The 13,900-nt window shown below is 33.5% G+C and overlaps 1 protein-coding gene across 6 annotated transcripts in view; it reads left to right on the top strand.

Moving 5' to 3' along the window:
- The window catches only part of LOC136033081 (cytochrome P450 4C1-like), a 183,052-nt gene extending 176,919 nt beyond the window's left edge, over positions 1 to 6,133 (top strand). For all 6 annotated transcript variants that reach the window (XM_065713683.1, XM_065713682.1, XM_065713684.1 and 3 more), the window contains one exon: positions 4,477 to 6,133. In XM_065713683.1, the coding sequence (XP_065569755.1) occupies positions 4,477 to 4,637 (161 nt within the window). In that variant the 3' untranslated portion in view covers positions 4,638 to 6,133. The remainder of the gene's footprint in view (positions 1 to 4,476) is intronic.
- The last annotated feature ends 7,767 nt before the right edge of the window (positions 6,134 to 13,900 follow it).

Genomic DNA, 13,900 nt, shown 5'->3' with positions numbered 1-13,900 from the left:
ATTTGAAGTATCTGTAATGGTTCTGTGTGCGTCCAAATGTTTTGAATGGTTCGAACCATTCGAATGGTTTTAAGATTCTACATTATGGATCTCATGCTCACAAACCTTTAACTCATAGAATAACATTTTTTTGATTGGTTCGTTTTAAACGACTGGAGATTAACCGATTTAACTAAACTTGTAGAAAAAAAAAAATTAATTTTGAATCAGTGTTGACGAGTTCTTCGCTGTAACAGACACAGCTGTCATCTGTAAATATAACTGCAAGACTATTATTCACCTGGAAGTATCACGAAACGTCATTAATATATGTTACCGTGAATGTCCGCAAATGTCGAAATCCACCGGTGAATGTCCGAAATACCTTTTCTCCTTAGTAAAGTAAGTAAGTAAGTAAGACGGCACTAGACTCTTAAGTTCCGAACGGGCGGTGCTGATCTCCTTTTCATGGCCCTTCATCTAGGAAGTGCAATGGGAGGCTGGGGGCCAACCATCCTGTGCTTTCGCACACCCTTCCTGCTTACCTTCCCCAGATTTCTCCAGGTACCCATTTAGAGCTGGGTCGACTATGGCTGAGCTTACAGAGTCACGCCACTGACCCCCGTCCCAAAATAAATAACTGGTCACAACTGGGATTGAACCCGCGCCCCTTGGACACAGAATTCCCACGCCAGCGCGCCGACCACTCAGCCAAGACGGTACCTTTTCTCCTTGGATTTAGTCAGTACTTCCAGTCAACTTATTCAATTTAATGCAAGGTTTGATGATAATAGGTTTAGGTTAGAATAGATTAGGTTTGGTTTGGTTAAGTTTTTAACCCATTTCTTTAGAACCAATTTTAACCTAATCCAACCTAAACTGACATCTAACCTAACTTTTACTTTTACCATCATAGTTTGTATAAGACTGAAAAAGCTGATTCGCAAAGCTAATTGAATCGAAGCAGAGAAAAAGGAATTTTGAACATTCACCGGTGAATGTCGACATTAACCAGATTTCGGACATTCACAGTAACAACTGTATTAAGAATAGAGGCAGACTTGATATAGATCAAATAAAAAACAAGTTTTCATAACTGAAAGTAAGGAGCGACATTAAAACTTAAAATGAAATCCCCCTCCTCAGTGGCCCCCTCCTCAGTGCCCCACTCTTTACACTAAAGTGTTTAATTATTTTAAAAAGTAGAGGTGTGAGGAAGTCAAACTTTAGCGTAAAGAGCGGGGCGTTGAGGAGGGACAGCCCCTTTCATATACAGAATAATTTCTGTTCGTTTTAAGTTTTAATGTCACTCCTTACTTTCAGTTAAAACACATGTTTGCTTTTATTTAATTTCTGAACGTTTTTGAATTAATGCAGGTTTTGATTTTGGCTCAATGTAAACGAAAATTAAGACGACGTTTGTATGAATTGTGATTGTTTTCGGCTAAATGGCTTTCCCAAAGTTTTGATCGGACGATTTTGAGGAAAAGAGGGGCGAGGGAGGGGTCTAGTTGCCCTCCAAGTTTGGTGACTATTTAAAAATTAACAGTGAAGACGGTGAAAATCTCGACCGAACATTCAAATTTCACCCGAAATTGAATCGCTATTCAACATTTAAGTTCTTATTCAGAAAAACCTAAAAAATCTACAGTTTATACATTGTAAATCTGTGCCGTTTAAAAAAACTAAAGATATTAATTATAAAAAGTATTTTCTAAAATCTAAAGAAAAGTAGAGTAATATGCAGACCTAAAACGAGCAGAAATAAAGTCGTATAATACGTAGGTCAGACATTAAGCAAAAAGATGTTACTGTATCTGAAAAAACTGAAACCCAAAATGAACATAAATTAGAATGAACAACCATGTCAAACTTAAAACAGAAATTATCACCAATGCGAGTAGTTTACCACCCATTCAAATGCCCTAAAACAACTTTACTTAAAGCGATATACATTTTGAACAGTGTGTTTTTATTTGTCATAACATGTAAAAAAAAAAAAATCAAAGAACCAATCAATTTTAAGGTAAAATTACTATCAATTTCTGAAAATGAATACATCTATGAATGGCAACTTTCTTGTATCATTTTAAGAGGAGACTTTTTGAATCGGTTATAAATTATATTGACTCCGAAGCCAGACATTTTCAATGTACCGACTCCAACTCTGACTTCTGAAACTTTAAACATAATTGCTGCAACTCCGAGCTGTAAGACTTCCCTCTTCGTAAAAGTACATAGTTGTATCAAAAACTTTTCTAAATATAATATTAACAACCTTGTTAATAGCTAATGTAATCTTATAAGTTTAATATTCTGTATTGCCAGAATTGCTGTAGACTGTTGTAGACTTTGTCAATCTATTAAACGCTTTCTATCTTTTTGCATTTTATATGTGATGTATTTGCAAATATTATGTTTATTTCTCAATAGTAATACAAACAATTGAATAAATTGTTTCTGTGCTAGTGCTGTAGTACTATGGTGCAAAAAAATCCTACTCACTATAATTAGCCAAAAATATTAATTTCATTTATTATTGCCACTTTTTAGAAGTATATAAGTGTACCTGGCTTGACTCCCGTCTTTATGTGTTTCCATAACTCCGGCTCCAACTCCCACTCCATAGGTTTTACATTATTTCTTTTTTCCCGACTCTGACTCGATTCAGCAAAAATTTACTAAAACTGACTCCACGACTCCGACTCGAAAGCTCTGTTCTTTTGTCCGTATTTTTGATTTAATTTCATTTCATTTAATATTATAGAAAATTGATATCGAAATAAAGCCATTAAACTGTTAATCATTACACTTTGAAGCAATCTTTTAATTTTGCTGAAGCAGTATTCCAAATTATTGAATCAACAGAGGAATTGCCAACTGATTTTCTATATATTTAAAAGGAGGTAAGGTACTATTGATAAAATATATTACATGTTATGCTGATGAAATTGTTTTTTTGTTTTGTTTTCAAAAATGGTTATATTAAAAAGTGAACTCTTTGAATTTTCTGCAGTATTTAATATGGGTGTTATGTGAAAAAAGAAAAACCCTGTGAGATATAATTTTTTTCCAGTGGAACTTAAATAGGGCCAACTTTTAGAGGGTTTGAAGGGGTATAAAACTTATTCTTATTTGTCGGAGTTTTTGTGTGTTCGTTAACTTTATTATTCATTCTAATTTATCTTTGTTTTATGAATCAATTATTAGTTCAATGTTATTTTTTGTTCTTTTTAAGTTTGACCCAATTATTTGTTTTTGTTTCTGTTAGTTTGGGTTTCAATTGGTGTTCATTGCAGTTTTTGGTCCTTTCAAGTTTCATTTATCATCAAACTTAATTTCTGCTGGTTTTAGGTTTAAATATCTCTATTCGGCCATCTAAATTTTATTTTGTAAATGTTGTTTTTTATTAATTGTAAAAAAAATATAATGTGCACACCTTTCTGCTAAAATTCATCTATGGAGCTTTTGCCTGATTAAGGTGGCTCTGGGGGGCTCTGGTCAAGAGGGGCTCTGGGATTGCATGGTGCTATAAAGACCACTTAAACAGCAATTAGATTCCTTCTGATCGATTTTTTCCCTTGAAAGTGACATTAAATATTTGAATCTATTATCGATATGAGCTAAGACGTAGACAAAAATTAGAAATACTAATCTTCAAGGCCATATTCAGGGGGGCTAAGGGTTTTAATGCCCCGAAATGTTTGCTTGACTCGTAAAAGCCTAAGGAAAATGAATATAAACCAATTTGTGATGCGTTACTCAATGTTTTTGTAAGCATCCCCCCCGAACACAATTTTCATAAACTCCCCCCCCCCACGAGAAAAGTCCTGGATACGGCCCTTTTAGTATTGCTCAATTTCCTCCGTCCAAATGATCATTTCTTTAAGAAACTCTGGCTTTTTTGCAGTACCTAAACGCCCTTAAAAACATATAAGACATACCAAAGAACTTTTTTAAGCTTTTGTTTATATTATTCTGATTGTTTTAATTCCCAACTAGTCACTTTAGAATCTACTTAAATAGAATTTTTATACATTTATAACTTATGTTTGTGCACTATTTATATTTAGTCGATTACAAATTAATTTTCCAATTTCTGATCAATGTGTTCAAAACTCCTTCTTCTGACCAATGTCTTTAAGACTGCTTTCGAAAGACTATTCTATAGTGCAAAGATGGACTTTTCGTGGTTAAATTAACACGATACCAAGCTTTGTCTTTACAGAAACTGTGAGTTACATGGATCGATTGAAAGTTAGTTGATACCATAAAACCAAGATGGCACCAGCCACCTTCACTTTCCACTACCAAGTTGGATTCTATCTCAAAATTGAGAAAGTTTCTCAAAAGGTGATAATATTGGTTTCTTGGGGTTACACTGGATACAAATTGATATTTCACAATAAGATATGATTTGTTGAAGTACTGTAAGAACCTTTAAGCTATTTAATTGCGTTTTATACTAATTGTATACTAATTGCGTTTGTTTTTTAGGTCAGAAATTTGCTTTCTTGGTACAGAAAGCAGTCATTTCGACGGTTGTGCGACATTTTGATATTGTATCTGTGGACAAAATTGAAGATACTAAGCCTAAGGCTTTACTTGTTATTAAACCTCTAAACGGACTAAATATCTTGCTAAAGCGGCGTCACTGATATTTATTCACCTCAGGCTTTGCAGTGAAAGTAAAGCAACTACTGGCTACTTTTTTTTCTTTTTTTCCCATTTAATATCTATTAAGTGGGCTAAAATGCAAGATCTGTAGTGTAAAAACTCCACTAAGTGATAAGTGCGAAGATTTGTTTCTGAACAGACCGGTTGGAAAGACTGCTTTGGCTAGAAGTGAGAGATATGGCAACTATTCAGCCACCAGCTAGGGGGACATGTTTGACATGGTAGTCCTTTGAGACTGAACTCATCTTATTACAAAGTGATTTAAGAACTTTCTTGGGCGATTGCTTACGCACTAAGGAATAAAGAATAGAAGAAATGAGATCCTTAAAATTATTTTTTTTGCTAGTTAATAAGATACCATGTGCGCCAATGTTCTATCTTTGATTATGATGTTTTTGGAACAAGAAGTTGATAATTGTATCTTTGATGTTTCTAGTACAAATTTGTGATTGTGCTAATTGGAATCCTCCCCCCCCCCTCTTTTTCTGCGTTCTAGGATTTTTGTAAAGACAGCTCTTGTAACAGAGAAGCATTGTTAAAGGTATGCATTGATATTACAATTTAATGCTAAAAAACACTATGATCCGTTTTAATCCTTTCACTGCAACCTTTAATTAAGTAACCTAGTATTCACTAGAAAATGATGCTTAAAAATCCTATTGTTTCTTTTTGTTTCGTGGAAAAGAAAAACTAAACCTACATAAAAGTGTCGTATTTTCTACGTGAAACTTTTTATCTTAATGACATAAAAAGTAATTTTTATCTGCTATTAGCAGAATTCTAAATTTTTTTTTCCTATTTATAAAAGGAATACACAACATCTAATGCCGTATAAACCAGAGTGTTTGTATTTCAAATCCGTTCCTATGAGAAGTGACGTTTCAAGTTCATCGTTTTTTGTTGTCAGAGCTTTTGGTCCTTAAAAGCAAGGACCACGAGTTTAGAACTAAGGACAATCGACGAACAATTCTTTGGAAATCGTTATACATAATTATAATTTCAAACATACTGCAGTCAGATACTTGAAAAAGCAATAACCAATGAAAAAGAACTATCTTGCCATCTATTCCTGGTGAATCAGTAGACGTCTTTTGATTTGATGTCTTCTTGCTTTCAGTTCCCGGTAATTTATTACTAATGTTAATTTATCTTTCTTTTTATCTTTTCTTTTATAGGACCCATTAGATTTTTTCCTTCTTTGTTTGTACTCATGTTGTGTTTGCTTGCTTTTTCTTGTTGGGTTTAAATATCTCACAATTCATATGTTTTATAATAATATGAATGTAATTTCAAGGTAAGGTTATCTTAAGCAAGATTTATATTTGAACTTTTGTGTGTTGTGATGTCAGGCTAGAAAACAAAACGATAGTTTTGAGAAGGCTTTGGCTTAGTAATATGATTTTTAAAGTGGACATTTAAAGTGCGAATTTTTTAATTTAATTTTCTATTAAAGATTTTGAAAGGTCTCTAAACAGAAGCTTTCTTTTATTGATCTGATAGTGCTTATACTTTATAAATAGCATTGAATGACGTGGGAGAGGAACTTATTTGTACTCACTTGTACTTGGAGAAGAAACAAAGAACTTTCTTTAAAAGAAGAAAATTCTTCGTCTGATAGTTAAAAGAAGAGAGAAGGCCTAGACAAATGGTAATTGCATGAATAAACTTCGTATTTTGATTTATATGTCTAAATATATTTTAAGCAGGATTATTTATCAAAACCTCAAAAGACTGAGTTTAGCCCATCTATTGAATTCTGTAAGAGTTGAAACAATAAGTATTAGAAGCGTGAAATTGTTGTAAATCAAACTTCCGACCATGAATGTTCCAGTAGGGTGTAGAAATTGAAAAGAAACCTGAAAAGTAACTAGTAAATATTTTATGGAATGGGGCCATAAATATTGACTTCTGCTCTAAAACGTACCAAGTCTAAATTCACCCTAACTGTTTAACTCAAATATTTTAGATAGAGGTATGAAGCAAGGGGTCAACTTCAAATTTAAAATGATAGTCCCAGTAAATATTTTACTTAATTAGAGCTGAAAATGAATAATATTAGCAAAAAAAGATTTTTGAATAATGATCTTGAGTTAATAAGTCTTCAAGCTCTGGAATATCTGGGATTAAAGAAAGTTAAGCCTTAGAAACCCAAAAACAAAGTAAATGCAACTTGAATTAAACATTGTTTTGAACACGTTTGTCAAATAAAAAGGCAAAACAAAAGACAGCGCATTTAACAAAGTAAAAGTAGGCCTCTTTATAAAAACATTGTAAAAAGTTTTTAAGCAACATGACTTTGGCCCCAAGATCGATATACAATGTTTGAGTAGTTAATTTTATTAACTGCTAAAGTACATTGTGGGTTAAGGCATCGATCCAACGATAAAAAAATTATGATGTTAATATTTCACATGAGGATACGTTAAACAACTTGACTTTGAAGGCTACCCATCCACTTAGGACAAGCTCAAATTTTCAACAATAATCTAGTCAAAATGTTATATATTTGGAACATGTGAGTAAAAAGTAACTTTTTTATTTAAAAGTTTTTTTGGAAAACGCTTGAGTCGAAAGATGTAGCTTCATTTTAGTTAAACTCTTTTCGTAAAAATAAATTATAATACCAACACAACATACCATATACCGAGTAAGTTTAAGTTGAAGAAGAAGCTAAAAATCATTCGAACGTTAAAGTAAATCATTACTAAAAATCCAGTTAAGACAATAATTGAAATCAAATCTGATTAAATACAGGTTTGAGCATTTTTAGTGTTGTGAAAACACGGATAAACACCCAAAATAAATATATCAAGTAAATTATAACAAAATATACTGACAATAACGCAATTAAGATTTAAACACTTTACCCGTAATTTTGTTATTGCTTCCAAGACATCAATATCTAAATTTTCGCTTAGTTTTTAGTGCTTAATATCACAACTACCTGTTTTGTTTGGGTTTTTTATGGCACTTGGTATTAACCAAGTGACATATAGCAATCGCAAATTCTGCGGTCTGTCTGTCGGTCTGTTGGTCTTTCGGTCCCGGTTTTGCTACTTTAGGCACTTCCAGGTAAAAATAGAAATAGTAGAAGTAGAAGTAGAAATAGTAGAATAGAAAAAGTAGAAATAGTCGTATTCCCGATTTGACCATCTGGGATCAAATCTCAATGAAATTTGATGTTTGGAAGCATATCTTGTCTCAGAGTTGTTATTTTAAATCCCGACCGGATCTGGTGACATTGGGGGGGGAGTTGGGAGGGGAGAACCTAAAATCTTGGAAAACACTTAGAGTGTCGGGATCGGGATGAAACTTGGTGGGAAAAATAAGCACAAGTCCTAGATAAATGATTGATATAACCGGAACGGATCCGCTCTCTTTCGGGTAGTTGGGGGGGGGGGGGTAATTCTGAAAATTAGAAAAAATGAGGTATTTTTAACTTATGAACGGGTTATCGGATCTCAATGAAATTTGATATTTAAAAGGATATCGTGTCTCAAAGCTCTTATTTTAAATTCCGACCGGATCTGGTGACATTGGGGAGATTTTGGGGTGGGGGAACCTAAAATCATGGAAAACGCTTAGATTGGAGGAATCGGGATGAAACTTGGTGGGAAAAATAAGCAGAAGTCTTAGATACGTGATTCACATAATTGGAACGGATCCGCTCTATTTTTTGGGGGGGGTTAATTCTGAAAAATTAGAAAAAACGACGTATTTTTAACTTACGAAGGAGTGACCGGATCTTCATGAAACTTTTGGGGGAGACTGGAAATCTTAGAATATACTTAAAGCGGAGAGATCAGGATGAAACTGTATGGGAAGAATGAAAACATGTCTAAGATAAGTGACTGACATAACCGGACCAGATCTGCTCTCTTTGGTGGAGTTGGGAGGAGGGGGTAATTTGGAAAAATGAAGTATTTGTAACTTACGAAAGGATGACCGGATCTTAATGAAATTTGATATTTAGAAGGATCTTGTGCTTTAAAGCTCTAATTTTAAATTTCGACTAGATCCTGTGACATTGGGGAGAGTTGGAGGGGGAAACCGAATTCTTGGAAAACGTGAAAATTGGGTTATTTTTATCTTACGAATAGGTAATCGGATCTTAATGAAATTTGATATTTAGAAGGAATTCATGTCTCAGAGCTCTTATTTCAAGTCCCGACCAGATCTTTTGACATTGGGGGGGGGGAGCTGGAGGGGGAAATCTTGGAAAACACTTGGAGTGGAGGAATTGGGATGAAGCTTGGTGGATAGAACAAGCAAATGTCCTTGATACATGATTGACGTAACCGTACTGGATTTGCTCTCTTTGGGGGAGTTGGGGGAAGGGGTTCAGCGATTTGGCAAGTTTGGTGCTTATGGACGTGCTAGGACGATGAAAACTGGTAGGCGTGTCAGGGAGCTGCACAAATTGACTTAATAAAGTCGTTTTCCCTGATTCAACCATCTGGGGGGCTAAAGGGAGATGTCCTTCTAAATTTAGAAGGACATCGTGACTCAGAGCTCTTATTTTAAATCCTGATCGGGATTAAGCCTCTGATTTTCCTTTTAAATCAATCTATTGATTCTTAGAATTTGTTAGAGCTCATACGATATGAGCTCTTGGCTGTTAGCTCTTCTTGCCTCGTCACAAGTGCCATATGAGCTCTTAGCTCTCGTTTTCTTTTAATATTACACAATAGAATCTTTACATGGAAGAATGCCACCGCCTATAAGATAAAGTCTATTTAAAGTAAAAAATAAGCTTATGTACACAAAAAAAGCAAAAAATCATATAAACATACACCAGCGATCTCTACTCTTCCAATGCTACATAGAAAGCACTTCTATTAATCACTAAACTAAGATTTGCTTTTAATAAACACACTTTCCAAATGGCTCGCTACTCTACAGATAGATTGTAAAGACGTACTTTTCAAAACACGAGGAAGTAGCTACCCTTTTGTCCTAAATATACCTGTCCTTATTGTAAAAAGCCCTTGGCACCAGCTAGAGTAATGCACCAAATCATCCTCCTCATCTTTTCAAAGCGGACAAGCATACCTTTCTTCTTTACAACTTTTTCTTCTCTAAATGTTTTAAATTGGGATCTAATTGGAGGCCATTTTGCTCTGCGCTGCATCCAATAAGTAATATATCTGGATGGTAAATTGTGCTTAAAGAACAACTCCTGCCCCATATATTCAGTTTAAATTGGACAATAAATACACAGTTTTCTCGTGATTTGATCAATTGGCTATTTTTTACTGCCGTTTTATATTGTATGTACTTAGTATGCTACTTGTTCGTAATATTTAACTACCACTGAATCTTGGCACCTGTAACTGTTAGCTTGGTCACGATGTCAAACAATAAAATTGGTTTAAAAACTGAGGAAGTCAATTACTCACTGACGTCAGCTGGTATTCCCCTTATTTTGTCTTCAATCTGCCCTTTTATGGGCTTATTGCAAATTATTTATTGCTGTTCAACCATCCACTTACAATTAAGAGGGTTTTATTTTATTTTACATGAAACCTGAAAAGAATAGAAACTAAAATTAAAGATTCCGTAAAATTTTAGGTAGATTTGGTAAATTCTTGGGTAAGTTAATATATATGAATTAATAAAACTTAGAACGAATAGAGAATGAAGGAAAACAGTTAAGTCAAAGCCTCTACTAATAGAAAATACCAAATATAGTAATTAGGCTGCCAACCGTTAGTCTTCCTAAGGACCAATGAGTTATTTGTGCTTACTAAGGAAGAAATATACTTCAAAATACTTTCCTTGTAATAATACTAAAAATCAAATTTTCCCCAAACCTTCGGGAATCCTTTTCAGTACCAATTTTTTATGCTTTTCAATCGAATGGAATCAAGGGAAACATAGGTGTAAAAAAAGGTAACTCCTTTTGCTAGCTAAAATGTATGTGTGACCGGCTAATTATATAATTTGGACCGCTACTTTTTGAAATTGCTAGACCTTGTCCACCATACAGTCACATTTGTTAAACTTTTTCAGTGTTGTTAGTCAAATGGTTATCACAATTGGTGCCCAATTTTTTGGGGAGGATAAAGAGGGGTCTTAACAAAATGGTACAGAAAGAGAATAGAGATGTTCCGTCAATCCTCCAGTCTCCTTCTTTAATCCCAACGTCAACACTCCGATCTTTATTGATATCTCTTCAATAATTGATTTTTTTAATCTTAACATATCTTAATAATATCTTAATTAAATATCTTATTAAATATCTTAATAAAATAATTAATATATTATTAGATATTAATATAATATAATATAAAAGATATTAATATAATTAAATATCTTAATGTATCCTTGGCCAAAGGAATAATCCCGTGGCCCAAGAGGCTGTGCGGATTGTCCCATACCTGGAGGTATATTTCCTTCGTCTTTCGACGAGTTCGAGTAATGCGATACGTGGAAAAAAGGGTAGATCTTGTTTTCCATAATTTCACTGACTCGCCTATTATAATCAAATAATCGTACTTCAAATTAAATGCAAAACAATGGTTTATTCTGCGACACATAGAAGAAGTTCAGACAGGACTTAATCTTATAGAAATATTTAATTTTGACCTTGTTTAAAGACATTAAAACATAATAAATGACGTTTCTGATGGATTTTTATAATGGCTTAAATATGCGTTTATTTAAAAACATTAATAGTTACAAAAAAATAAGATATGACTTGCTTATAATGTCCAAAGGACGGGGTAAGGATAGATTTGTCAGGACTTTCGCTTATTTTATGGGGGTCCATCTTGCTCCTTCCGCTCAATTCTGTTCGTATATTAGGCACCCCTTTCCTCGGGAATTTGTGGATGCAAGCTCAAACGATCCAGAGATAAAAAATTTTTTGGTTTATTGCCTGGGTCCCTTAAGCCCTCTTTCTCTCCCCAAAATCTTAATGTATCCTTGGCCAAAGGAATAATCCCGTGGCCGAAGAGGCTGTGCGGATTGTCCCATACCTGGAGGTATATTTCCTTCGTCTTTCGACGAGTTCGAGTAATGCGATACTTCAAAACTTTGTAACTTCAAAACTTTGTAACGTGGAAAAAAGGGTACGACAGAGTTCTGGTTCCTCTTTAATTGGTCTCACCCCTCAAATTGACTCTTCGACTTTCAGTTTCCGGTCAAGTGAGCCCACTCTAGATTTTTACGATTGATCTTCCGTTTAAAGTGGCCGAGGGAGAAATAAACAAAAAGCAACTTTGATTTCTATCACCTCGAGTTGTGATACTGAAAAAGATTAAAATGATTTTCCTGTGTGTTATGTGCTAAATTATATTATAATCCAAAACTCTGTGATAAACATGCTGTAGAACGATTTGATTATCCTAATCGCTGCCTTATGTTTCTGTATATCCAATCATAATTGACTGATGATGATGTAAGAATTGGCTGATGATAATGTAATAGAAAAACTACCTTTATATACTTTGTGGAAAAAAAAATTCTTAAGATAGGAACAAATGATATTTTAGCTAGAATTTATTGTCAAAATTATTTATTTTTAAGAAGTCTAAGTTTACATTTCTATCATAATTGATTCCTAAAAGTAACAAAAAACTCAAAATGTATAAAATAATCAGCATTAAATTGACGTTAATTTATAAAATTACAATATAACCTTAAAGTTAGTAAACTTTGAATGTTATTTTTTGCCTCATATAGCATATAGATATAAACTATCCTTTAATATAAGTTATAGTACATTGTTTATTATGAAAAAAATCTGTTTTGATCCTCCTACAAAAGTAAAAATACGGTAACAGTGTATTAATAAAGTTGAGCAGGATGAAAAATGGCACCTTTCTATTTTCAACACCTAGGAGTCAAAGCCCAAATACTTTCTCCTTAGGAACACTTTGTACAAGACAAAGTGTATTAGATTTTATAACACCAATCTGAAACACACAGTATGCCATTAATATATGGCCTGAAGGGATTTTTTTTTGAAAATGCAGCATAAAGAAATAAGGTCTTTTTTGTTAATAGAGTAATAAGACTCAGCAATAGCTCAGTACACAATTTAAAGCTGGTCACCCTTTTCCCAGTTTATTTTGAAATAGAAGATGACCCAGACACCGATTTGAATTGAGATTTTCAATCAAGTGCAAGAAAAGAGCCTCGAGAAGAAAATTTATTAAAACATATCATATTTCCCTCAAAGATTTCTGATAAACCTAACAAATAGAAAATATTTACTGCATCCATTTTACAAGCCAGAATAATTATCAGCAGCAAATCAATAAATAAAGTCTAAGAATCAAATTTATAAGTTAAAATTTGTCTTACGATAAAAATTATCAATTTATATAATTCTTGTACCCCTTATAGCCAAAATTTTCTTAATTTATTGCGCTATTTTTTCATATTTGTTAATTTGTTATCTTCGGAAATTATTATATCTCTGCTGCATAAAGGTTGTTTGTGATAGCTGAGTTTACATCCCGTTCATTGGAAGCAAAACTACAAAAGTATATCAATTTTTCTATTAAATTCAGAATTTAGCTTATTACTTTGTTTCTAATGTTACTTATGGTTTAGGTATACCACACCAGGGATGAAGCTGTGATTTTAATTTTCTTTTTTTTGGGGGGGGATATAAAGAATGTGCCGACAAAATCGTCCAGTGTACCGACAAATAAGGCCACAAGCTAAATTAAGACGCCTAAAGTTCCATGTTGTCAGTATTGTGTTTTAACGCCTTGGAACTTGAGGGTGGAGTCACCCCTCTTCCTCTTTAGCTTCGCCCTTGACCCCTCCATCCCCTTGTTCACGAATATAGTATGAGGTTCCGTCCAAAAATGAATTTTTGGCTCTTTTAATCAAATTTGCACTATGAACTAAATGTTGGTGAAAAATAATAACAAAAAAAAAATCCAAAGTTTCATACAGTCTAGGGCTATATGCAGTCATTAAGGGGGTAGAGGAATGGGATGGAGTTAAACTGGAAAGTAGCTATTAAAAATGATTTGAATACAAATTTTCTTAAGACGATGGAGTAATAATTTTGTCATAGTAATAATTTGTAGAGTTTTTAGTATAGATCTGGACATGAATTAAGCAACTAGCTATTTTTCTTTCCTTTCTCAATGCATTGGGCGATCATGGACTTGCTAAAAATCTTGTTGACTAGCATAATCATTGTTTGTAATAAAATCATTCGTCACATCAACTGCCATCTATTTACTATTATAAAAGTCAATCTCCAAGCCTTCTTAATTGG

The sequence above is a fragment of the Artemia franciscana genome, chromosome 11 (genome assembly GCF_032884065.1).
Source record: "Artemia franciscana chromosome 11, ASM3288406v1, whole genome shotgun sequence".
Classification (NCBI taxonomy): Eukaryota; Metazoa; Arthropoda; class Branchiopoda; order Anostraca; family Artemiidae; genus Artemia; species Artemia franciscana.
The sequence above is the reverse complement of the archived record's forward strand: the minus strand, read 5'-3'. Positions and strand labels throughout refer to the sequence as shown.